The 25,119-nt window shown below is 43.9% G+C and overlaps 1 protein-coding gene across 3 annotated transcripts in view; it reads left to right on the top strand.

Annotated features, from left to right (window-relative positions):
• Positions 1-25,119, top strand: part of SMG1 (SMG1 nonsense mediated mRNA decay associated PI3K related kinase) — a 72,473-nt gene that overhangs the window by 12,283 nt on the left and 35,071 nt on the right. For 2 of the 3 annotated variants that reach the window (XM_083372725.1, XM_083372724.1), the window contains 28 exons: positions 63-121; positions 1,548-1,761; positions 2,242-2,367; positions 2,457-2,529; positions 3,159-3,256; positions 3,840-4,013; positions 5,150-5,374; positions 6,577-6,678; positions 7,360-7,629; positions 9,036-9,166; positions 10,338-10,499; positions 10,889-11,007; positions 11,208-11,295; positions 11,403-11,504; positions 11,986-12,126; positions 12,510-12,709; positions 13,796-13,992; positions 14,985-15,149; positions 15,863-16,017; positions 16,871-17,016; positions 18,673-18,874; positions 19,348-19,457; positions 19,623-19,770; positions 20,253-20,412; positions 21,191-21,311; positions 22,569-22,817; positions 23,588-23,872; positions 24,609-24,753. In XM_083372725.1, coding sequence (XP_083228851.1) covers positions 63-121; positions 1,548-1,761; positions 2,242-2,367; positions 2,457-2,529; positions 3,159-3,256; positions 3,840-4,013; positions 5,150-5,374; positions 6,577-6,678; positions 7,360-7,629; positions 9,036-9,166; positions 10,338-10,499; positions 10,889-11,007; positions 11,208-11,295; positions 11,403-11,504; positions 11,986-12,126; positions 12,510-12,709; positions 13,796-13,992; positions 14,985-15,149; positions 15,863-16,017; positions 16,871-17,016; positions 18,673-18,874; positions 19,348-19,457; positions 19,623-19,770; positions 20,253-20,412; positions 21,191-21,311; positions 22,569-22,817; positions 23,588-23,872; positions 24,609-24,753 — 4,367 coding nt within the window. The remainder of the gene's footprint in view (positions 1-62; positions 122-1,547; positions 1,762-2,241; positions 2,368-2,456; positions 2,530-3,158; positions 3,257-3,839; positions 4,014-5,149; positions 5,375-6,576; positions 6,679-7,359; positions 7,630-9,035; positions 9,167-10,337; positions 10,500-10,888; positions 11,008-11,207; positions 11,296-11,402; positions 11,505-11,985; positions 12,127-12,509; positions 12,710-13,795; positions 13,993-14,984; positions 15,150-15,862; positions 16,018-16,870; positions 17,017-18,672; positions 18,875-19,347; positions 19,458-19,622; positions 19,771-20,252; positions 20,413-21,190; positions 21,312-22,568; positions 22,818-23,587; positions 23,873-24,608; positions 24,754-25,119) is intronic. The other variant, XM_083372726.1, reaches the window with a different exon arrangement.

The raw sequence follows: 25,119 nt of genomic DNA, 5'->3' as shown, positions 1-25,119 counted from the left end.
CAGCCTGAATTTGCATTGCAAGTCACCCTGTTGGTGAAACCTTTCCATGTTGACTCTTGCAGGTCCTTGTTAAACAACTGGATAATATCTTGACTGCCATACATGATGTGCTTAATGAAAGGTAAGTCGGAATAAGGCAGCTTCGGAAGGGCGATCGTTCCTGACCAAGCCCCTCTGGGAATAATGGGCAGCTCTGGCGATCCCGGCAAGCGTTCCGTTTCCCCTTCCGAGCCTGCCATTTCCAACAGATGGCTTGGCAGCTTCTGGGAAGAAAATCCTCCCAAACTGGAAGTCACTCAAGCTATTCTTGAGGGTCATCTGGACCCGGAACAAGCCCAATTTAGGGGGGGTCATCTGAAAACTGCCAAGCTGGGCTTGTCCCCGAATGACAAGATCCACAGGGGGTGGAATGTTCTGGCACGTCCTAAAATGGATCCATGAATTCTGCACCTCCTTTTAGCCAGCCATGAGGAAGGAAGCGGTAAAAAAGCATCAAGGAAGCTTGTTCCGTCCTGTCAGTTTGTTCAGAGCGCTTGGCACAAACCATCAGCAGGAAAATGGCTTCAAAGCTGTTCGTTGATCTGAGGGGGGAAGGATGGGCGTAGAAACGTACAGGGGGGGCCTTGACTTATGACCACAACTGAGCCCAACGTTTCTGTTTTTAAGCAAGGCAAGATAAGTGAGTTACACCCCAGTTTACGACCTTTTTTGGCCACGGCTGTTAAGTAAATCCATGCAGTTATTCAGTGAATCATGGGGTTGTTAGGCAAGTCCAGGGGTAGGCAAGCTTGGCTCTTTTATGACTTACGACAGTTGCCGTGGACTTCAACTCGTGGACTTCAACTCCCAGAATTCCTGAGCCAGCCATGCTGAGGGGAAAGAGAAAGGTTTCCAAGCTGAGCCATGCTGGCTCAGGAATTCTGGGAGTTGAAGTCCACGAGTCATGAAAGGGCCAAAGTTTCCCCCATGCTGGCTCAGGAATTCTGGAAGTCCACAAGTCATGAAGGGGGCCATTGTTCCCCCATGCTGGCTCAGGAATTCTGGGAGTTGAAGTCCGCAAGTCATAAAAGAGCCAAGCTTGCCTACCCCTAGGTAAGTCTGTCTTCCTCCATCGACTTTGCTTGTCAAAAGCTGGCTGGGAAGGTTGCAAATGGTGATCACATGACGTTGTGACACGGCAACTGTCGTAAGTACATGCCAGTTGCCAAGCACCCAGATTTTGATCACTTGACCACGAGGGATGTTGCAGTGGTCCTAAGTGTGAGAACCAGTCGTAAGTCACTTTTCCTCAGTGCTGCTGTGACTTCGGTCACTAAATGAATGGTTGTAAGTCGAGGACTACCTTTATGCATGAATGGGAATTTATATCTGTGTAGATGAGATGCTGGCTTGGAATGTGTGAGTCCATTCCTTGCCGTTTCTGTAGTTTTCACAAACCAACTTTCAGGAGCTGTAATGGTCATTTTTAATTCCAGGCTGGATTTGTTCACAGGCTTTTATTTCATAACCCGTTTTATTTTTTTTCTCTCCCTCTTCCTCAATTGCAGTAGCAAATTGCTTCAGGAGTTGAGACAGGAGGGGGCTCTCTGTCTTGGCCTTCTTTGCGCTTCTTTGAGCTACGAAGCTGAGAAGATCTTTAAATGGATTTTTAGCAAATTTAGTTCCTCCACTAAAGATGAAGTTAAACTGCTTTACTTGTGTGCAAGTTACAAGGCGCTGGAGACTGTGGGAGAGAAGAAAGCCTTTTCATCCGTAATGCAAGTGAGAACCAAAGTTAATCTGGAGATTGTTTTGCTTTTCAGACAAAGATCTGAAGTCCCAGCTCGTGTCTTAAGTAAAAGTTTCTGTTGGGCTAATGGCATGCAAATGAACGAGAGATTATATTAGTCAATGGGAATCTGTCCAGCCAGCCAGCCGTCTATTCATCTATCCATCTATCTTTTAAAAAATATAAAAGACCTAAGGACATGGAATAGAGTATCAAAAGTACAGGCATAAAGGGAAGCTCATTCTAACTTTGCAAGCAGCTTTTCTGAAATCCTTGCTGCTGACGATTACAGTCGTGCTTCTTAGTGGATTGGATGACTTTTGTGAATTGTGCAATAACTGCATCCATCTCTGATTTATTTAATTGCTTTTTTGGATAGTTGTAGCCATGCTTGTTTTACACGGATTTACAGAACTGTCTCTCTCTCTCTCTCTCTCTCTCTCTCTCTCTCTCTCTCTCTCTCTCTCTCAAAGCTCGTCATGACTAGCCTGCAGTCTATCCTAGAGAATGTGGATACACCCGAATTGCTGTGTAAATGTGTCAAGTGCATCCTTCTCGTGTCTCGTTGTTACCCTCACATTTTCAGCACTAATTTTAGGGTAAGAGCCTTGCCCCCCTCCCCCTTTTGCCTCTTACGGGGCCCATGTTGTGTTGCAGGTGGATTAACTTTTGTGTATTGCTTTCCAAGGACACAGTTGACATATTAGTTGGGTGGCATATTGATCACACTCAAAAACCTTCTCTGACCCAGCAAGTCTCAGGTAAGCCTGAAAAATAAAATAGCTTCATGTGATGGCCGTGTGACATGCTCTGATTTCCTTTGGGAAGATCAAGAGTTACTTCTAATATGTATGCTTTGCATTGGTTAGTGCATGCAAAGAAAATAATGTTGCTTGCACAGTTTCAGTTAAACATTTCAGCTTGTTGCAAAAATAAAAATCTGGGTACACTAAATTTCATTTTGATCAGAATCCTACCTGCTCCTCTTCCTCCATTCCCTCCCTCTCCTTCCTTCCTTCCTTCCTTCCTTCCTTCCTTCCTTCCTTCCTTCCTTCCTTCCTTCCTTCCTTCCTCCCTCCTTCCTTCCTCCCTCCCTCCCTCCCTCCCTCCCTCCCTCCCTCCCTCCTTTTGAATAGCTATAATAGGTGCAACATTGATTTCTAAAGCTTTTGCCTGCAAAAGTCATAGTTTATTTATACCAGTATAGAGATTGTTAACTAAAATGTAGCTAGTATTTTTTTTTCCTGCACAGCCGTTTACGCACGATGCATGGTTTATTAGCGCTGCTAGTTTTGCTTGCTTAATTTTTATGCTACCATTTTCAGATTAATCGGACCTAGCTTTAATCTTCTTTTTTTCTCCCTCCCCATTGCTCTGGCACTTTTTACAGGATGGTTACAGAGTCTGGAACCATTTTGGGTAGCTGACCTTGCCTTTTCTACCACACTCCTGGGTCAGTTTCTAGAGGACATGGAAGCTTATGCTGAGGTAATGAGGCCGTCTCTCTTGAATTGGAATAAATGCTGGGGGAAAAGTGAGATACTTTCTAGCGAGTAACTCCGGTTCTTAGCTGCGTCCCTGTCAGAAAGCGAATACTGTGAACCCTGTAGCTAATTTCCTGAAGGATCTTTTTTTTTCACTCTTGGAAAAAGGTTCTCCTCCTCGCTACCCCTTTACGTCACGAATTACTTGCTATCATGTTTGATTTGTTCCTTAGAAGTTACCCACAAGAGTAACTTAAGCCAGCGTTTCTCAACCATGGCAACTCTTGCTGGCTGGGGAATTCTGGGAGTTGAAGTCCACGCATCTTAAAATGGACATGGTTGAGGGACGCTACTTTTAAACCCACTTTTGCTAAACTCCTACAGCACTTAAAAAGGTCGGTAGGAGTTTTACGGACTGCGTATAAATGAAAAGGAAGCAGGGAGATTTGAAGGCTAAGGAGGTCGCCAGCCGTATCCTTTGTCCCTCGATGTTAAAGACCTACCCCCCCCACCCCCCCAGGCTGCAATTCTGAGCACAACCTCAATGAGGACCACCTTTATACGTTGTTGTTTTTTTTTTCACGTAGGACCTCGGCCATGTCGCTTCTGGAGAGTCCGTTGATGAAGATATTCCTCCTCCGTCTGTTTCGCTGCCCAAACTGGCAGCTCTGCTTCGCGTGTTCAGCACGGTGGTGAGGAGCATCGGGGAGCGTTTCAGTCCCATTCGGGGGCCACCGATCACCGAAGGATATGTAACTGACGTGAGTCTCCTTCGTGCGGTTGAGCAGTTTCGTTTATTTATTTATTTTCCCCCGTTTCTCTCACAAACAAATCAACAAATATACCGCCGTACATAGATACCTACACATAGGTTTGGGTGCTGCTCGCCCATTTCCCCTTTCACTGTATCCACCCTCCTTCTCTCTCTTCCCTCTTCTCTACTTTCTTTCTCCCTTTCTCCTTTCTTTCCTACTTCCCTCTTCTTCCTCTCCTCTCCTCTTTCCCTCACCACTCCCCTCCCGTTTCTCCCCACTTCTCCTCCTCTTTCCCTCCAACCTTCCTACTTCCTTCCCCCTCCTCTACTCTCTTCCCTCTCTCCTCTCCTTTCTTCCCTCCCATTCCTCTTCCGATACAATTCAGGGGTGATGTCCGAGCAGCTCCTCTCCTTAGATTTTCAATATCTATATTAGGTATGATAACATTAATTTGCTATTACATCAACTGCGGTTGAGCAGTTTTGTTGGCAAATGACGCCATGCTAATCTAAAGGTATAATAATAGTGACTTCCATTTCCGGGGTGAAAGTGGAAAATGTGTTGCTTTCATCTCACACACCTTACTGCGTAGATGTAGTCCTTTCAAAGTTGCAACAGACTTACCTTGGGGCTACTTACGACTGGGATTCAAGATGCCAAGGCCTCATGTATAACCCTTTGCAGCATCCCATCATCAGACGGCCCACATTTTGCAAAACATTTTCTGCAAAACCACCGCCCGTAGCGAACCATTAGTTCGCTTAACGACCACGGCACTTGCTTAGCGGCTGCCACAGAAAAGCCTTTTTAGGGCAGTTCGGTCACAAATGTTGCTCTCCGTAGCAATTAAACATCTGATTCATCCCAGAGATTGCGCTGAGATAAGCTTAGATTTGTGAGATCGAGTTGTAGTTCCTCCTAGGGCAGGCGTGTCAAAAGTCGCAACGTCACCTGACATGTTGCAACGTGTCGTGACTTTTTTTTGCCATTGCCGGCAATGGGGTGGGGGTAGTTTTGCTCTGATGCAAAACTAACAAAAAATTGGACATGCCTGATCAAAAGACCTTCGGATGGACAGCGTGAGTTCAGAGGGATGACGTGGTGTACTTTCATTGTGACTAACACTTATCTTTTCCCCCCAGGTTTTGTACAGAGTAATGAGGTGTGTGACAGCCGCAAACCAGGTCTTTTTTTCTGAGACGGTCTTGACTGCTGCCGATGAGTGTGTCGGTGTCCTCCTTGGCAGTCTGGATCCCAGCATGACTATACATTGTGATATGATCATCACCTATGGATTGGATCAGCTTGAAAACTGTCAGATTTGTGGTACTGATTATATCATCTCGGTGTTGAACTTATTGATGCTGGTACATACAATCCTCATAATATCTGCATTTAATGACACAGTTTTGTTCGTTTAAAAATGTAAGACCAGGAGTGATTTTTTAAAAAAAAGGGTAGATCGGAAAAATAAAGTTAATCCTTTGGCTTTGTTGTGAGTTTTAAGAGATACATGTTATGGCCTTAAACAAATTAGTGTTTGCTATCTATTTAAAGTGGGATTTTTCTTGCCAGGATGAACAATTCCTTTAGGATACGCTGTCAATGCTGTACAAATTATATTTATTTATTTATTTTATTTTATTTTAATTCCATTTATATCCCGCCCTTCTCCGAAGACTCAGGGCGGCTTACAAGCTTAGCAGTAGCCTTCATTCTATGTATATGCCTGCTTGTTAGGGCTTTCGCCCCCCCCCCCAAGCGGCATTATTACAAAGTCAGCTTAATTGCCCCCAACAATCTGGGTCCTCATTTTACCTACCTGGGAAGGATGGAAGGCTGAGTCAACCTTGAGCCTGCTGGGATGCGAACCTGCACTAATTGCAGGCAGCTGGTGTTACTTAAGGAGGCATTAAGCCCACTGCTCCACCAAGGCTCTACATAATAAAGAAAATATTCTCTACATAATAAAGAAAAACAATATATTTTTCTTCTAGACATAACACCAATAACAAGACCAGTTGGGAATATGCATGAAATATGCTTCGGTATAGTTTGATGCCAGTGATCGTTGTTGAATTATGTTTCACGGGTCCTTCATAACTATGGGTAGGACCTGTAAAATACAGTTTTTAAAAGAATTAGCCAGCCAAATAGAAATCCTCTCCTGCTGGTACAATCAGAAAATAAAGGAGCAGGTTTGCTAAGAGCATCTGAAAGGGCTGGCTTGGATTTTCCTTCCAGGAAAAGTGGGATTTGATAGATTAAAAACTACTAACTTTCTTAGTTTTTATCGCAACTTAACCTTTGTGGACCTCATCCCGTATTTAAGAGGTTCCCAAGGGGTGTGTGCGTAAGTGCACTAAAGTGCCTATCATCCCTGTCACATTTTACTTTTACATTGTTAACTTTGATGAATTAACTTTCTTTTGACAAAGAACTAAAGAAATACACTGGTTTAACAGGGAACAACATTTCAAACAATCCATAATCCATGTTTTAAGTCAAAAGTGAAAGTTTACTCGGGAAATACCAATGCCCTCTTTTTTTTTTTTTTTTTTTTGCCTAGATCGTTGAACAAATAAATACGAAACTTCCATCATCATTTATAGAGAAATTGTTTATACCAGAATCTAAGCTTCTTATGCTCCGCTACCACAAGGAAAAAGAGGTAAGCAGCAAATTAAATTGCACGCCACAAGAAACGAGCCCTTAGAAGATTTTGTTTTCAGAGTAACCTTTAAATTACCATTTTTAAACTACCATTTTATTCTCGCTGTCAGGACCCACCCCAATCCACGTCTTAGGAAAACAAAAACTCTTGGAGTCAGTTCTAGTCCAAAAGGAATTTTTTACTAGGACATGCTTGGTTGTGGAAATGCAAGACAGGACTTAGTATTGTTTTACAAATTGAAACTTTATAAAGGGTTCCCGGTTCAACCCCCCCTTCCCTCAACTTTGAATCTTTATGGTTATTGCCTTTTTCCTCTCCAGAATTAAATGAAGACACAGGCCAGATGCCTTCTTCTCTAACCCTCCCTGTTGTTCCCCCAGTTCAAAAGGTTTCCCTTGGTCTTTGAAATAACCTAAGGCAGGCTGAATCCACATGCGCTCCTCCTTCCTCGGGGGATGGCAGAATCCATAGGGGGGGGATAATGTTTTAAACATACATTTATGAATGTGATATAAATGGATTCTGGCACTCGCTCAGCAAATCAATCTCAGTTGAGACATCACACCTATAGGGAAGGAAACTTAACGGGTTTGAAGCATGTCTTGAATCAATGTGAGTTGTAGGAAACATTTCATGGGCAGGAACCTTCTTGACGCATTGTATTTTTCTGTTTTCAAGGTGGTTGCTGCCGCACACGCTGTATATCAAGCAGTGCTAAGCTTAAAGAACATTCCCGTTTTGGAAACAGCCTACAGGTTGATTCTGGGTGAAATGGCATGCGCCTTGAATAGTCTCCTTTGCAGCCTGCAGCTTCCCGAAGCTTGTTCGGAAATTCTCCACGACGCTTTCAAGAACCACGTTTTTGACGTGGCCAATGCAAAATTTGTTGTCATATTTGATCTCAGTGCACTGACTACAATTGGAAATGCCAAAAATTCGTTGATTGGGGTGAGTTATCTCCACAGTTGGGGCACGGGTGATTTTTGAGTTTCCCAACTGATGCAGCTGTGGCAAACGTAAAGCAGCCTTGCACCCATCGTGCAAAGTAAATGCGCTTCTGTGTGTGAGGAGTTATGTGCTTTTAAAAGAAGTCCATTTGTTTATCTTAAGCTCTGCAATAGTAGCAGAATGGAAATACATGGCTCTAAAGGAAATTTACAGGATTTTATTCACAAATAAGATAAAGTAGCCTTATTTACTTTTAAAACTCCTTCAGTAAGTAGGTCCTGTATTCTCCATCTCAGTTTGTGCACTGGTGTGTTTACCTTTCCATTGGAAATACAGTAAATAGCTTTTTTTTTATTTGAATGGAATACTTTGTTTGGCCAAGTCTGAATTTGTCTCCAGTGCAGAAGCTTTTAGTGTACATGCAAAGCAACGGAATAATCATCATCTTCATCATCTTCATAATACCAATAAGGGGGGGAATAAAGAAGATAATAAGGATAAATAATATTACAGCCAGTGTTCCGTGCGCCTTTGGCATCTAGTCATGCCGGCCACATGACCACGGAGACGTCCTCGGACAAGCGCTGGCTCTTCGGCTTTGAAACGGAGATGAGCACCGGCCCCTAGAGTCGGAAACGACTAGCACGCATGTGCGGGGGAACCTTTACCTTTACTATTACAGCCATACTACATGGGTAAATACACACAGACATTAGACAGTACTGTGGGAATTAGGTGTTCAGCAGAGTAAGGGCCTGAGGGAAACAACTATCCCTATGTCTAGTTGTTTTGGCTTTTTTTTTTTATTTGTGTAAAGCAGGGGTCTTCAAACTTGGCCCTTTTATGACTTGTGGACTTCAACTCCCAGAATTCCTCAGCCAGGCACACGTCTGGCTGAGGAATTCTGACAGTTGAAATCCACAGGTCATAAAAGGGCCAAGTTTGAAGACCCCTGGTGTAAAGTATCCAGGTTCATCTCTGCCCCGTCCTTTATATCAAGATATTTTTCACAACTGTTCTAGTCTTTGTATTTATTATTGGAGAGGGTTGTAGAAAACCTTAATCTATTTTTTTTGTCATTTTCAACCCTAATTCTGCTAGGAACGTACAGTGGTACCTTAGTCCTCAACTGCTGTGAAAGCTCATCGAATTTGGTATTCAGCACATTTTGACACAAAAACTTTGTCCCGGTACTCATAGTTTGTTTGGTACTCAACACACAAGTTAGAACCTGTCATTGTCAGCTGCCTTGTGACTCACTACATTATTCCTCATGGGAAAATTTTGTTTGGTACTCGTCGTTTTTGGTACTCATTGCACCTCCCTGAACCAATTAACAATGAGTAGCAAGGGTACCACTGTAATTTCGATATATGCTTTAGATTCTACTACGGCTTGTTTTTCAGATGTGGGCTCTGTCCCCAACGGTCTTCGCTTTGCTGAGCAAGAATTTGATGGTTGCCCACGGTGAAATAGCCGTTCACTTTCCAGCTGTCCAGTATGCAGTGCTGTACACCCTCTATTCACACTGCACCAGGTGCGAAGGAGTTCGTTCTTTAAATAAGAAACTGTGGTACTTAATCAGTTTACAAATGATTTCAATTTTGTTCTCCTGGCGGGAAATCCTGCTGGACTCTTAAAACGGTCCTTGCGTGTTCTCTAGGATCTCCCTTATTTGGTAAGAGAGGATGCGCTGTGAGATCCCTGTGGCAAAATATAAGGATTCTTTGAGCAACTTTGGAACCAACTTCCCACGGAGCTTAGGACTGCCCTCGACCTTCGCTCATTTCGCAGGGACTTGAAAACCTGGTTTTTCGAGCTGTCTGGCCCAGACTGAGGGGTTTTAATTATTTAATTAATGGGGTTTTAGTCTAAATTCAGGGATTTAATTTAATCTTAGTTTTAATTGATTTTAATTTTGTGTGTGATGTATTTTAATTTTTTAATTTTTCCCTGTAAACCGCCCTGAGTCCTACGGAAATATGGTGGTATATAAATTTAAATAATAAATAAATAAATAAATAAATAAATAAATAAATAAATAAATAAATAATAAAAAGATAACCAAGGCTTTGAGAATTAAACAGGAAGATTAGATTCTGCACAGGTTTTTTTTCCCCTTTATGAAGGAAATGAGATGCTCAGTTGTCAAGAATTAGCCTTTTAAGAGAGAAGAAACGCTCTTGATAAGGGGGAAGATTGATGCAGACAGGAAGGGAGAAGTTTCAGACCTATTGCCGAAGTTATAAGGGGAAAATATGGCGTAAATAAAAAACAAGAACGATCTGCGCAAGTAACTCAAGCAACAACACCCCTAATTTACATGAGTATAAGAGAAGCTGGGGAGGGGGGGGGAAATAAAGCAGAGTCGAATGGGCAAAATTCTGTTTATACAGCCCTCTTGGGGAGTTGATTTCTTGGTCTGGTCTACAATTCTGGGAGTTGGAAGTCCACAAGTCATAAAAGGGCCAAGTTTGAAGACCCCTGGTGTCAAGTATCTCAGTGCTGTAAAGAGACTCAGTGCTGCATTCTTAGAAGGTAGCAAAGGAAGATAGTAAAGTTACCTTCTATGGAAATGTTGAGCTTCAGACTTCAACAATTTTAACATTTAACACTATCAGGCTACCACAACACACATTGCCTCCCCAAATGTACAGCATTTAGCCTGGTTGTATGACTAAAATCTTAATTCTTTCTCCCTCTTCCAGGCACGACCACTTCATATCTAGCAGTCTCAGCTCCTCGTCTCCTTCTTTGTTTGACGGGGCTGTCATAAGCACTGTGACCACAGCTACAAAGAAACATTTCTCTATCATTGTCAACCTCCTGGGACTTCTACTCAAAAAGGATAACCTGACCCCTGATACCAGGTAACCAGTAGTTTCATCCGGTCAAAATAATGTTTCTCTAATAAAATGATCAATAATAATTAAAGATGCAATAGCATGAGAAAAAAAGGGCAGGGTGGGAACTTAAGAGGTTTTTTTTCTTCCTTAGTATTCACAGGAAGTAGATTCCTGGATATTTGTGATATGTGTCTGTTTTTCATTTAAATCTTGGGTATTAAATTTCACTCCAGAGCAGTGTTTTTTCAAAGTTGCCAACTTTTAAGGCGTGTGGACTTCAGCCCCCCAGAATCCCACAGCGCGCATGCTTAAAAGTTGGTCGTTTGAAACTGCCGTGTTTGAAAAGCTCTGCTTCTCTGGAGAAACGCATGGCTACGTAATATAAAAATTGAAGAGACTGGTTGCGTTTATAGGAAACTGCTCATGACTTGGGCTTCGGAAGTAGCTGTTTTGATGAAGAAATCGGAGACGTATGCACCCTTGTTCTCTCTCCCCTCCTTCCATAAGTTTTGCAAAGGACTTCTGGCCAACAGTAAGTTTTACTTTTCGAATTTAAAAAAAGAGATAAGCGAAAGGTCTGCAAATTTTCTTGTGACTCCTCTGTTAGAAAACTTAGCAGAGATCTTGCATTTTATATTTTACTTTAATATTAATGGTCACTGCTAAACGATAAAACAGATTGTATCATTCTGATGGGATAATAAAACCACCTTAATTCCACCCAAAATGCAGCTCTCTTGGAGGATGTTAACATCTGTCTCCAAGCATGCAACAGCCTTCATGCTTTGTCATCCTCTCTCCCGGAAGATTTCCTCCAGAGGTATTTAGTCTATTAACGTTTTGCAAATCTATTGTTTCTGTTGTGAGATTTTGTGCAAGTACCTGCATGATTTTCTTCTGAGTTGTTTTCACTGTTTTTCGGCACAGGTGCGTTGACGTATGCCGCGTCCAGCTGGTCCACAGCGTTGCTCGGATAAGACAAGCATTTGGAAAACTCTTGAAGTCTATCCCTCTGGATGTCATACTAAGGTAAGCGAGCGAGTTGCATTGGGCACACATTCTTGCAAAATCTGTGTGTGGGAAAAGGAAGACCAAATGACGTAATGCAGTCAGATACTTTCAATTCTAATCTTAAGATCAGTTGCTGGGGAATTCTGGGAGTTGAAGTCCAGCCGTCTTAAAAGCTGCCAAGGTCGAGAAACACTGCCCTAGATCCTTTCCCAATCCACAAGGAGAATTTGATGGATTGGGAGATACATTCTTCAGGATTTGAGGGGTCTGATGGACTGCGCAGTGGGTCCAGAGTTTTTTTCATACCTTTTCTGCATGGCAAGTGGTAGGTCATATTGTGTGTAAATAATGTGAGGCCCGTGTAAAAGCAGAGTGCCATTTTTAGGTCAAGGAAGGGTTTTACATTTACAAGACAACAGCTGGGAAGAAGTGTTGGGTCTGTATTTGCCTCCCAAGTTCTGACTTGGTGGGGGTTTTTTTTCCTTGTAATTTTTGATAGCAACCACCACCACACAGAAATACAAGAAATCTCCCTGGCCATCCGAGGTCATATGAGCAAAGCTCCAAGCAATACATTTCACCCACAAGACTTTTCTGATATCATCAGTTTCATCCTGTATGGAAGCTCTCACCGAACAGGGTAAGAAGCACGTGCGAACTTCAAAGCTACCAAAAAAAAAAAAAAGTAGATTATTTGGTGGGGTGGAAGAACGAGGAAAAATGGGTGTGTTGCAAGAGGTAGTCAGTCACTGAGAAATTATACATGACATACTGTATTAAATAACTCCGCCTCTGCGAGAGGTTTTGCTTGTGGCTGCAGGACAGAGGAGAGAGATTGACACCTTGAGACGTACAGATAAGATAGAATGAAAAACTGTAATTTTATTTGATAACTAAACCTCAGTACAGCCGCTGTTGTCTGAATACCGCCACCGTTACTGTAAATAACATTCCTTTCTTCATCCAAATGAAACATTGTTGTTGACATTTGCTCACCTGCCTTAATAATCCGTTTTGTTTCAGGAAAGACAGCTGGCTAGAAAGGTTGTTTTATAGTTGCCAAAGATTGGATAAACGCGATCAATCAAGTATTCCACGCAATTTATTGAAAACAGAGGCTGTACTTTGGCAATGGGCTATCTGGGAAGCAGCCCAATTTACTGTCCTTTCAAAGTTAAGAACACCCCTAGGCAGAGCCCAGGACACGTTCCAGACTATTGAAGGTAAGTAACCTGCAAAAATTTACAGTATACATTTTCAGAATTTTACCTTGGATGACTAGAAATGTTTAAAACATGCTCATGTACAGTATGCATGCGTGTTTCCCAAAAATTGAGGGGCATTTTAGAAATAATGTGCTTATTTTTTCAAATCTAACCTTGCCTTAACTTAAAATGCGTAACGTACAGTTGCAGTTTAAAAAAAAAGCATTCTGTTTAGCACGTTACCGAAATTTACACCAGCATTTCGTTGAGCTATTTTTTCTAGACTTCCAAGGCACAGCACCTACATAAAATTCCTACGCATTCTCATCTGAGAATATTTTTAATTTTAATTTTAACTGGGTTTTAATTTTCTCAGGGTTCTATTTAATCTCTTTTAATTTTGTTTTAACGTTTGTATTGACTGTTTTTTAAATGCCCTGTAAACCGCCTTCGGGAAAGGGCGGTATATAAATCTAAATAATAATAATAATAATAATAATAATAATAATAATAATAATAATCTGGTTATAGAAAATAATGATAATAAAAAAAATCCCTTTCTAGTGGGATGGCAAATCACACGTAAGGTTTTGAACCAATAAATGAGTGAATGTACTCATCAGAGCTTTGCGAAGGGCTCTCGTTTCTGGAATTTCCCTACCTAGTTACTAGTTACCTAGTTATTAGTATCCCATGTGAGATAAAATTTGTAATTATGAATCCATGGGCAACGTTTGATAAACTTGTATATAAAGTTAATATTAAGCATAAGGAGGTCTGTGCGTTCAGTCTGAATCCCATTCAAAATGTTCAGTGTGATAATGCAGCCTCTTTTCTGCAATGAACGAATTCCTTTTTTCAAGTTTGGGTCCAAAGGATTACCAGGGGTAGGCAACCTTGGCTCTTTTATGGCTCGTGGACTTCAACTCCCAGAATTCCTCTACCAGTGTGGCTCAGCTTGGAAACCTCTCTCTTTCCCCTCAGCAGGGCTGGCTCAGGAATTCTGGGAGTTGAAGTCCACGAGTCCTAAAAGAGCCAAGGTTGCCTACCCCTAGGTTAGACTGAAGCATTGTACCATGATTTATTCTGAATGGGTGCTTCCAGGTATCATCAGAAGCCTTGCAGCCCACACGTTAAATCCGGATCAAGATGTCAGCCAGTGGACTACAGCTGACAACGATGAAGGTCACGGCAGCAACCAGTTGCGGCTCGTTCTGCTCCTTCAGTACTTGGAGAACTTGGAGAAGCTGATGTATAATGCTTACGAAGGGTGCGCCAATGCTCTTACATCCCCACCAAAGGTAACACTAATCCCCCCCCTTTCTCCTACTTACACGGTAGCCTTAAAACATCAGTTTGCTTTAATAAGGGAGCAGACCAGACCAGCTGTTGATTGGGGTTATCTTCATAGTTCAAAGCTCCTTCTGAAGATAGACACCGCACAGTTGTGCTACATGATGCAATGCAAACCTGCTTTCCATTGATTTAGCTGTAGGTGGTGGTGGAGGTTGTTGTTGTTGTTGTTATGGATAGGCTAGCCCAGGGATAGGCAACCTTGGCTCTTTTATGACTCGTGGACTTCAACTCCCAGAATTCCTGAGCTGGCATGGCTCAGCTTGGAAACTTCTCCCTTTCCCCTCAGCATGGCTGGCTCAGGAATTCTGGGAGTTGAAGTCCACGAGTCATAAAGCGGCCTAGGCCTAGGCCACGGGTAGGCAACCTTGGCTCTTTTATGACTCGTGGACTTCAACTCCCAGAATTCCTGAGCTGGCATGGCTCAGCTTGGAAACTTCTCCCTTTCCCCTCAGCATGGCTGGCTCAGGAATTCTGGGAGTTGAAGTCCACGAGTCATAAAGCGGCCTAGGCCTAGGCCACGGGTAGGCAACCTTGGCTCTTTTATGACTCGTGGACTTCAACTCCCAGAATTCCTGAGCCAGCGTGGCTCAGCTTGAGAACCTCTCCCTTTCCCCTCAGCGTGGCTGGCTCAGGAATTCTGGGTGTTGAAGTCCACGAGTCATAAAGCGGCCTAGGCCTAGTCCAGGGATAGGCAACCTTGGCTCTTTTATGACTCGTGGACTTCAACTCCCAGAATTCCCGAGCCAGCCTGGCTCAGCTTGAGAACCTCTCCCTTTCCCCTCAGCGTGGCTGGCTCAGGAATTCTGGGTGTTGAAGTCCACGAGTCCTAAAAGAGCCAAGGTGGCCTACCCCTGGGCGAGACATAATGCAGACCTTTCTATTGTACAGCTGTGAGTAAATAACAATAAGTGAGGTTTCTCCCTCTCCATTTATGAAGGTAATCAGGACCTTCTTCTATACGAATCGTCAGACCTGCCAAGATTGGTTGACTCGTATTCGACTTTCCATCATGCGTGTTGGGTTATTGGCTGGACAGCCCGCTGTCACTATCCGTCATGGCTTTGATTTGCTGACAGAAATGAAGACTAATAGTATATCTCAGGTACAAGACTTCTGGGCAAATATATTTTCATAGTCTTCTGAATAAATCACTGAGTAAGCCAAACGCTGCTGGTTTACTTATGTCTTATGCTCTCTCTATGCTATATGCTGGTGATGACCTATAAAGCCCTAAATGGCATGGGTCCGGGTTATCTTAGGGAGCACCTGCTGGCAGCATCAATCTCCCATCGTCCTGTGCGCTCCCACAGGGAGGGCCTCCTTAGGGTGCCGCCGGTCAGTGAGTGCCGGCGGGTGATCCCCAGGGGGAAGACGTTCTCTGTGGGCGCGCCTGCCCTGTGGAACGACCTGCCTGTGGAACTCCGGACCGCCCCAGACCTTCGTTCATTTTGCCGGGACCTAAAAACCTGGTGGTTTGATTTAGCTGGCCTGGACTGAGGGGTTTTAAATTTTTAAATTTTATATTTAAATTTTAAATTTGGGCTATTGTTATTTAATCCTATTTTAATTTTAACGATATCTTAACCTTTGTACTGTTTTGACTGTTTTTAACTTTGCCCTGTAAAACGCCCTGAGTCCTTCGGGAATAGGGCGGTATAGAAATCTAATTAATAAATGAATAATTAATTAATTAATAAGGTGCTATTGCTATTGGCTTCTGGATTTTTGCCATCCTTTACAGGAATGAAAAGGGCTCTGGGTTGGGATAACCGGGTATAAATTGGAACTAACCATTTTTGACCCCTCTGCTATCAGGGAAACGAACTAGAAGTAACTATCATGATGGTGGTTGAAGCCCTCTGCGAACTTCACTGCCCAGAAGCCATTCAAGGTATCGCTGTCTGGTCTTCAGCGATAGTTGGCAAAAACCTCACCTGGATTAATTCTGTCGCTCAGCAGGCTGAAGGACGGTGAGTGGTCTGTACTACAACGAACGTACCACGTTTTCTTTCCCCTCTGTTACGTTTAGACCATCCACGCATGAGTGGCCATCAAGGGAGGGAAATCAAGTGGCATCATGTGGCTGAAGACTTCCTTAGGGATGTAGTGTCACACTGGCTTGTAGGAGCCCAGTTATCGGGGTGCATACATTTCCAGAGCATCCGTATAACGTAGGGGTAGGCAACCTCGGCTCCTTTATGACTCATGGACTTCAACTCCCAGAATTCCTGAGTCAGCTGACTCAGGAATTCTGGGAGTTGAAGTTCATGAGTCATAAAGGAGCCGAGGTTGCCTACCCCTGACCTAGTAGAACTGAGACTGGTGCTCAGCATCTTCTGAAGAACTGTTTTAAGTCGTAGTACGGTTTGTTTGACGGGTGTCACTTTATTCCCATCGTAGGCTCTTTTGTTTATGTGGCATAGTAGCATAAATACCAACTAGGAGCAGATCCAGTACATCGCTCTCCAAATTTGGTTAACTCTTTTAAGACTTGCGGACTTCAATTCCCAGAATTCCGGGAGTTGAACTCAACAAGTCTTACAAGTTACCATGTTAAGAGACCCCCCCCCCCCTGATTTAGAAGTGAAGGGCTGGTGGGAAAGTGGAAGCTTGACACCTTTTTCTGAATGGGAGAACAGAGACGAGAACAGGATGGTGGGTTCACTTCGCCGGAAAAGGTGGGTTTTGCAGGCTAAATCTGCACTTCTGGCCTGCTTATTGCTTTTCTGCCCAGTGAGGAGCATCCTACTGTGGGACTGATTAAAGCAGTCTACATAGTCCCAGGAACTTTTGTTATCTCCTAAACACTTGACATCCTCACAGGTTTGAAAAGGCGGCAGTTGAATACCAGGAACATCTCTCTGCCATGACGGGGGTGGATTGCTGCGTCGCCGGTTTCGACAAAGCTGTCCTCAAGTTGGCTAATTTGAACAGTGGCAATAATGCCAGCCCGAAACACTCCCTCAATGGTGTGTATTCCCTTTTTTTTTTTTTTTTGAGAGGCCGTGTTTGTTTAGTCAGTTCCTTAAAGTCCGTGACAGTCGTGGCTTTGTTGTTGTTAGTTGCGAAGTTGTGTCTGACCCATCGCAACCCTATGGACAATGTTCCTCCAGGCCTTCCTATCCTCCACCATCTTCTGGAGTCCCTTTTAAGCTCACGCCTCCTGCTTCAGTGACTCCATCCAGCCACCTCTTTCTCTGTCGTCCCCTTCTTCTCTTGCCCTCAATCTTTCCCAGCATTAGGCTCTTCTCCAGTGAGTCCTTCCTTCTCATTAGGTGGCCAAAGTATTTGAGTTTCAGCTTCAGGATCTGGCCTTCTAAAGAGCAGCCAGGGTGGATCTCCTCTAGGACTGACTGGTTTGAACATCTTGCAGTCCAAGGGACTCGCAGGAGTCTTCTCAAGCACCATAGTTCAAAGGCCTCCATTCTTTGGCGCTAAGCCTTTCTTATAATAATAATAAACCTTTATTGTCAAAGTACAACATGTGTACATTGAGATTAGCTGAGCCTTCCCCCGTGCTCTCTCCCCACAACAAACAGTGACAACAAACCCTCCATCCCACCACACTATGTGAACCAACATGGTCCAAGTTGTGGCTTAGCAGCATAGAATAAAGGGCGTGTGTCTCTCTGTGTGTATGTGACAACACTTATAAATGAACAGGCACATAAGCCTAAAAAAAAGCCAACTGCATGTTCCCTGGGCACATGGAACAAGTGTGAGTATAAGGTTGGCTGTCACGTTTCCCACGATGTATGGGCTTTTCAAGTGACTCTGAGGCATGGTTTACCTTAAAAGTCCTTTATTTAGCCTAATACACCGGCAAATGCTTGCTGGAAGGAAGCTGGAATCTGAAATCTCCGCCCCCCCTTGCACAATATATTAAAACACAATTGTCCACCTTTCTAATTTTGTCATTCATCATCTTCTCCAATTAATTTAAAGAATCAGTTTCCCTTCCCTTAGAAAAGCTGTCAAGGCCTTATCTTCCTTAATTAGAGATGGCCTTGAAAGGTGCAATCCTCCTCTTCCCCCCCTCCCAACCTTAAACTAAATCTCTTAAAGCAGGGGTCTTCAAACTTGGCCCTTTTATGACTTATGGACTTCAACTCCCAGAATTCCTCAGCCCTGAGGAATTCTGGCAGTTGAAGTCCACAAGTCATAAAAGGGCCAAGTTTGAAGACCCCTGTCTTAAAGCAACACACAAGTTTAACATATGAAATGGCTGTTTCTTCATCTCTTGTCAAGCAAGAACATTCCATGTTAGCTGCCTTGACATTGGCACCATTGACTTGGTAGGAGCCTCTTTTGGGGAGAGTTCACTTGTGGAGGCTCCCCCTGAGAAGTAATGGTGCAACCTCTTTTTGGCAAGGGGAGGGGGGGGAATTGGCAATGGCATTTTCTGTACCTTTGCCCAGGAAACTAATATATTGCAGCTTGGGTGACTGTCTTGCAGGCAGGAAAATAAAACTCTTTCCCAAAAAAGGCCACACTAAATGGTCCCCTCTAGTCCAGCTTTCATCCCAAGAAACGAATTCCAAGCTGTATGTCCAGGTTTTCCCCCCCCCCAAATATTGTGTTTTACGTCCGTGGAGGGCACTAACAGCCGACTTCGTCTTACGCAGGAGACTCGCGGAAGATGGTGCTGACAAAGCCAGGGGATTCTTCCCCTGAAGTCATCAATTACCTGGGGAACAAAGCTTGCGAGTGTTACATTTCCATCGCTGACTGGCCCGCCGTGCAGGAATGGCAGAATGCGGTGCATGACTTGAAAAAAAACAGCAGCGGCGGCTCAGTGAATTTAAAAGCAGACTTCAACTACATCAAGTAAGTTCTGCTGGCTGATTGTTGGCTGTGCTGTGCCAGAGGGAAGCCTTTCGGGCAACAAGATGTGCTTGGGACGTCTCACCTGTCTGACGGATAAAAGGACACCAAGAGGAGATGACAACCTGAGGTTTCCCTGGAGAGGACAGCCTTTTGATTTTGAGCCGTAGTAGTTCTGCTGGGGACGTGGTGGCTCAGTGGGTTAGGACGCTGGGTCAATTGAAAGGAACGGATGAAGCCAAAGAGGGCAAAGTGCAAAATCCATTTGTTTTCCTCTCTGACCTTTTCCTAACGAGAGAGAGAGAGAGAGAGAGAGAGAGAGGGGGGGGGGGGAGGGAGGGAGGGAGGGAGGGAGAGAGGGAGGGAGAGGGACCGACCGATCTTTGCAGAGGTTGGAAAGTGACTAGTGCAGGAATAAAGCAGAAAGCTGCTTGTTGCTGAGCTATATTAAGGAATGGGTTTGATTTTTGTCGTAGGTCCCTGAGCAGTTTTGGAGCAGGAGAACTTGCCGAGTGTACTGAACAACTGGAACTGCTGCCCGGGGAAGACATCAACCTGCTGATCGGAGGGGCCAAAGAAAAAATAGGTACTCCAAATTAAAGACTTATCTCGACTCACGGGGGTTCAGCTTAACTCTCACGCCCATCCATCGGTGGTGTTGGTGACCGTGGTGAGATTAAAAAAACAAAACAACCCAGCCTGAAGTCAGTGAACATTAGCAACTCTTAATATCTGCTGACGCTCGTTGTAGATATGAAGAAGCTGCTTCCCAACGTGTTGTCTCCCGATCCCAGAGAACTTCAGAAAGCCATTGAGGTTCAGCTCTTGAGAAGCTCCGTCTGTCTGGCCACGGCTGTAGGCTACATCGACCAGGAGCAGAAATGGCAGCCCATGACAGAGTGAGCCTGGTGTGGAGATCGGAGGGTCGGGATAGGCCTTACACGCGTTTAATGGAAGGCTAGCAGCTCGAATAGGGACGCGGTGGCTCAGTGGGTTAGGACGCTGAGCTTGTTGATCAGAAGGTCAGCAGTTTGGCGGGTCGAATCCCAAGTGTCGCGTAGCAGAGTGAGCGCCTGTTACTCGTCCCAGCTTCTGCCAACCTAGCAGTTTGAAAGTACGTAAAAATGCAAGTAGAAAAATAGGCACCACTCCGTTGGGAAGGTAACAGCGTTCCGTGTGCCTTTGGCGTCCAGTCATGCCGGCCACATGACCACAGAGACGTCCTCGGACAAGCGTTGGCTCTTCGGCTTTGAAACGGAGATGAGCACCGGCCCCTAGAGTCAGAAACGACTAGCATGCGTGTGCGGGGGAACCTTTACCTTTTACCTAGCAGCTCAAATAATTCTTGGATGTGCGGTTTGGTGTTTTTTTTTTTTTTTAGGAATTTAACCAAGTACTTGAAGCAGACGTCCCGCATTGCTCTCGGGCCTTTACGGCTGTCCACCTTGACCGTTTCTCAGTCTTTGCCAGTCCTCAGCACTCTGCAGCTGTACTGTTCGTCCGCTTTGGAAAACACCGTTTCGAGCCGGCTGTCCTCCGAGGTAATACGTCTTTGCCTCCTGAAGGACAGGACCAGAACACCAGATATGGATGGGGGCTCTTGCTTGTAGCCTGCCCTGGCCAAGTGTGTGAATTTAGAAACTCTTGACCTTAAAAAGACCTCGTTTATACGATGGAGAACAAAGTCCGGACCGAACAAAATACTTTTGAGAATAGCCACCCTAGGCTTCAAATATGAACATGCATCAATTAGGTTTACCGGGGGTGGGGGGAATCAAGTCCTATTATGTAGTTGCAGATAAATGTTATTTTGGTGCTTTTGTGTGTGTGTGTGTGTGTGTGTGTGTGTGTGTGTGAGTGAGAGAGAGAGAGAGAGAGAGAGAGAGAGAGAGAGAGAGAGAGAGAGAGAGAGAGAGGATTTTCTTGCCTGAGGGTATTTCATAACTAATCTTGCTGGGTTTTTTTAAATATTTCATTTAAAGATCTGTATGGCTGAGCCATCTTAAAGCAATTCTGGGCAAGTCCCAATAACGATAAAACTCTGTACAGCTCTTTAACTCTTAAAACATAATCATAAAACAATAAAAACATAATTGCTGCAATACCCAAAGTCAGCTGGCATCGCCGCTGACTTTCCATGATTGTATTATCAAACCCCCTAGGATTAATGAAGAGGTGTGTAGACGTGAGGCAGACAGCACATACTTTTAATCATGTGTCCAAGACCTGTGTAAGCGTGTTTCTATTAAAAGCTGGAAGAAAAGGCTCCTTAACGGCCCCCTCAATTACTCCTGTCCTCTGTTGTTTGTTTTTTTACAGGATTGCCTCATTCCCTTGTTCAGCGAAGCCTTGCGTTCATGTAAGCAACATGACGTAAGGCCGTGGATGCACGCTTTAAGATACACCATGTTCCAAAATCAGTTGTTGGAGAAACTGAAAGGTACAGACGCTAAAACACGCATGCATTCTGATAAGCAGATCCTCGCGTTCTCCCTCTCGATAATTGCGTAGCAGCTGTGTCCATCTGCAGTTTGTTTCACAGAAGCCCATCATATCGTCTCAATGAATGTCCGTTCCGTTTCTTACCGGTTGTTCCTGAGAGAATCTAAAGCTATTTCCCCTAGACTACAGTTAAAAACAGGTGGCAGAATCTCTCCAGCTGATTTTCTGCCTGACAAGTTTGCAAAAAGAAGGGAAGAGTTGTATATTTCATCCGGGTGAGTTAGCCTTCGGGTTTAAGAGAACCTCGAAGTTGAGCTTGAGATCGTGCTTTCAAATAAAGGGAAACAGGATTTAGATCCACTGCTTGGTAATATTATTCAAGAGAAGAGATTAGATATCTTTAGTCGGAATAGACCTGGAAGGGACCTTGGGGTCAAGCAGGAGAGCTTATACCATTGCAGACAGGTGGCTGTCCTGTTTTTTTTTTCCTAAAAACCTCCAGGGATGGAGCACCCACAACTTCTGGTGGCAGGCTGTTCCACTGGTTAATTCTTCTCATTGTCTGGAAGTTTCTCCTTAGTTCCAGGTTGCTTCTCTCCTTGACTAGTTTCCATCCGTTGCTTCTTGTCCTGCCTTCTGGTGCTTTGGAGAACAGAGCAGAATAAGAAGGGACCTTGGAGATCTTCTAGTCTAACCCTCCTGCTCAGGCAGGAAACCCTATACCATTCTAGACAAATGGCTGTCCAGTCTCTTCTTAAAAACTTCCAGCGTTGGAGCATTCACAGCTTCTGGAGGCAGGATGATAATGATGACAACGATGATGGTAATGATTATAATAATGATGATGATGTTGGAAGGGACCTTGGAGGTCATATAGTCCAACCCCCTGCTCAGGCAGGAAACCTTATACCCTTTCAGGCAAATGGCTGTCCAGTCTCTTCTTAAAAACCTCCAGTGTTGGAGCATTCACCGCTTCTGGAGGCAGGTTGTTCCACCGGTTAATTGTTCTGACTGTCAGGAAGTTTCTCCTTAGTTCTAGGTTGCTTCTCTCCTTGGTTAGTTTCCACCTGTTGCTTCTTGTCTTCCCTTCTGGTGCTTTGGAAAATAAGTTCTCATACACACACACACACACACACACACACACACACACACACACACACCCTTCTTCCTCTTCTTTGTGGCAGCCCTCCTTCTCTGTAATTTGTGACATCTTGATTCTTTTAGTTCACCCCTTTCTCGACCGCTGTGTTTTCAGACCAGAGTGTTCCAGTTAAAAGCCATTTGATGGAACTGGGGCTGACCGCCGCCAAATTTGCTAGGAAACGTGGGAACGTGGCCCTGGCAACGCGACTGCTTGCTCAGTGCAGCGAAATTCAGCCCGGGAAAACCACCACGGCCCAGGATTTAGTCCACCACTTTAAGAAGCAGCCGGCACCGATTCAGATGGACGAAAAATGGGGTCCTGACCTTGAAATAGAGAAGACCAAACTCTTATACACAGCTGGTAAGTGCCGCTTGTGTAACTTTCTCCAAAAAAAAAAATCACTTTTCAGTACTAGTCATGTTTTCTTTGATTAATTAAATTTATACGTTGCCCCTCTCACTATCTGAAGTGACTATTGGATTTATCTGGCTTCAATGAAATTTTCAGATTGCGCATAACTTGAGAAATTAACGTACATCTAATTTTCCACATGGGACTCAGATTAAGGTGAAGAGTTAAATTTCAGTATATCTAAATTCACGGTGAGAGCCAGGTTGGCGTAGTGGTGAAGGGACCAAGAGACTTGAGTTCTAGTGCCGCCTTAGGCACAAAGCCAGCTGGGCCAGACACTGTCTCTCAGCCCTAGGAAGGTAGCAATGGCAAACCATTTCAGAAAAAAAAAAACTCACCAAGAAAACTGCAGGGACTTATCCAGGCAGTCTCTTGAGAAGGGGGAAAAAAAATTATGGCAGCTCTTGCTGCGTCAGTAGAATACTAAATGGGGATTTAAAACTTTTTAAGATGACCCTTTCTCAAATTCTCTGCCATTTCCCACTTTTTAAAGTTGGAAAGTGGCAAGACATTTTAGGAAACACATCTGCCTCCAGTGTTCTGGGTTAACACAGTGAATGTTACAGTTTTTTAACACAGATGCTTTATATCTGTCCCTTCTTCTCCGCCCGCCCCCCCCCCCCGTGGGTTGTTAAGGCAACCTTCATCTCTGAAATATGCAGAGCTGAAATGCCAGCTTCTCGTTCTCGTGCCCCTAAAACAGCCTTCCCTGTTTTCAGGCCAGTCCACCCACGCCATGGAAATGCTGAGCTCCTGTGCCATATGCTTCTGCAAGTCTGCCAAAGCCGAAAGCGCTGTGGCCAAGTCCATCCTTACCTTAGCCAAGTGGATCCAAGCCGAGTGGAAGGAAATTTCAGGACAGTTGAAACAAGTGTACCGAGCGAGGCAGCAACAAAATCTCGCTGGCCTTTCCATGCTGTCCAGAAACATCTACACCTTGATTGATCTGCCCTCTGTTAATTCCATGGAGGAAGACTATCCGAGGATCGAAAGTGAATCCACAGGTAAAAAGACAAACAAACAAACAAAGTCGGGGTTGTTTGTTTGTTTGTTTTGCTTTATCTGCATAGCAGGTGGTTGATGGACCAATAGCAGATCCCACCTCACCTGTTGCACACCCTGTTCCTATCTTCTCATCTTTTTTACCATAATTTTAATCATAATTTATATTTTTATTTCCATCTATCCATCTATATCTGTCTGTCTATTCACCCACACACCCATCTACCTACCTACCTACCTACCTACCTATCTATCTATCTATCTATCTATCTATCTATCTATCTATCTATCTATCTATCTATCTATCTATCTATCTAATCTATCTTATCTATCTGTCTGTCTGTCTGTCTGTCTGTCTGTCTGTCTATCTTTCTTATCTATCTATCTTATCTATCTATCTATGTCTGTCCATCCATCCATCCTCCCTCCCTCCCACCCACCCATCTCTCTCTCTCTTACCTACCCACCCACCTATCTATCTATCTATCTATCTATCTATCTATCTATCTATCTATCTATCTTTTTTTTAACCTTGAAAGCCACCCAGAGTCACCCAGGTGAGATGGAGGGCAGGCAAATCTAATAAGTAAATAGACTTTTGATAGTCTGGCATCATGGCATTCACCTGAGATCTTTATTTTCTCTGCTTGTTAAAATTAAGCGTGGTGAAAGGTAGACCGCTGGCCTTTTTTCCTCCCCCTCGAGATAACCACACCATGCTTTGTTCTCTTTCTCCAGTAAACATCGGTGTTGGAGAACCTGATTTCATTTTGGGGCAGCTGTATCGTCTGTCTTCAGCCCAGGCTCCGGAAGTAGCGAAATCATGGGCAGCTCTAGCTAGCTGGGCTTATAGATGGGGCCGAAAGGTTGTTGACAATGCCAGGTAAATCCATTTTTTTAAAAAAAATGACATGGCTGTGAATACGTCTCAAGTTAATAACTTTCTGTAAACGGATTTCAGGTGGAATCATTATAAACCTGCCTCGTTTAACTTGTGAACCTCTTTTGCAGAGTCAATTTAAATTGCAAAAGGGTGCATCCTGTCATTTTCCAAAAAGAGGATGTTATCAAGAAACAAAAGAGATTGATTTTCTTAATCACAGATATAAAATACAGCTTCCAGGAAGTCTTTAACTTGACCCTTGTTGTGAGGTTGAACTGTAGCTTTCCAAAAGTGGTTTGCTACCTGCAGGCTTATCATAAAACTAATCGCTGCAAGGTCTTTCTTAATTTCAAAAATTAACACGCT

The sequence above is a fragment of the Vipera ursinii genome (assembly GCF_947247035.1).
Source record: "Vipera ursinii genome assembly, chromosome: 13".
NCBI lineage: Eukaryota > Metazoa > Chordata > Lepidosauria > Squamata > Viperidae > Vipera > Vipera ursinii.
This window is presented reverse-complemented; position numbering and strand designations above follow the sequence as displayed.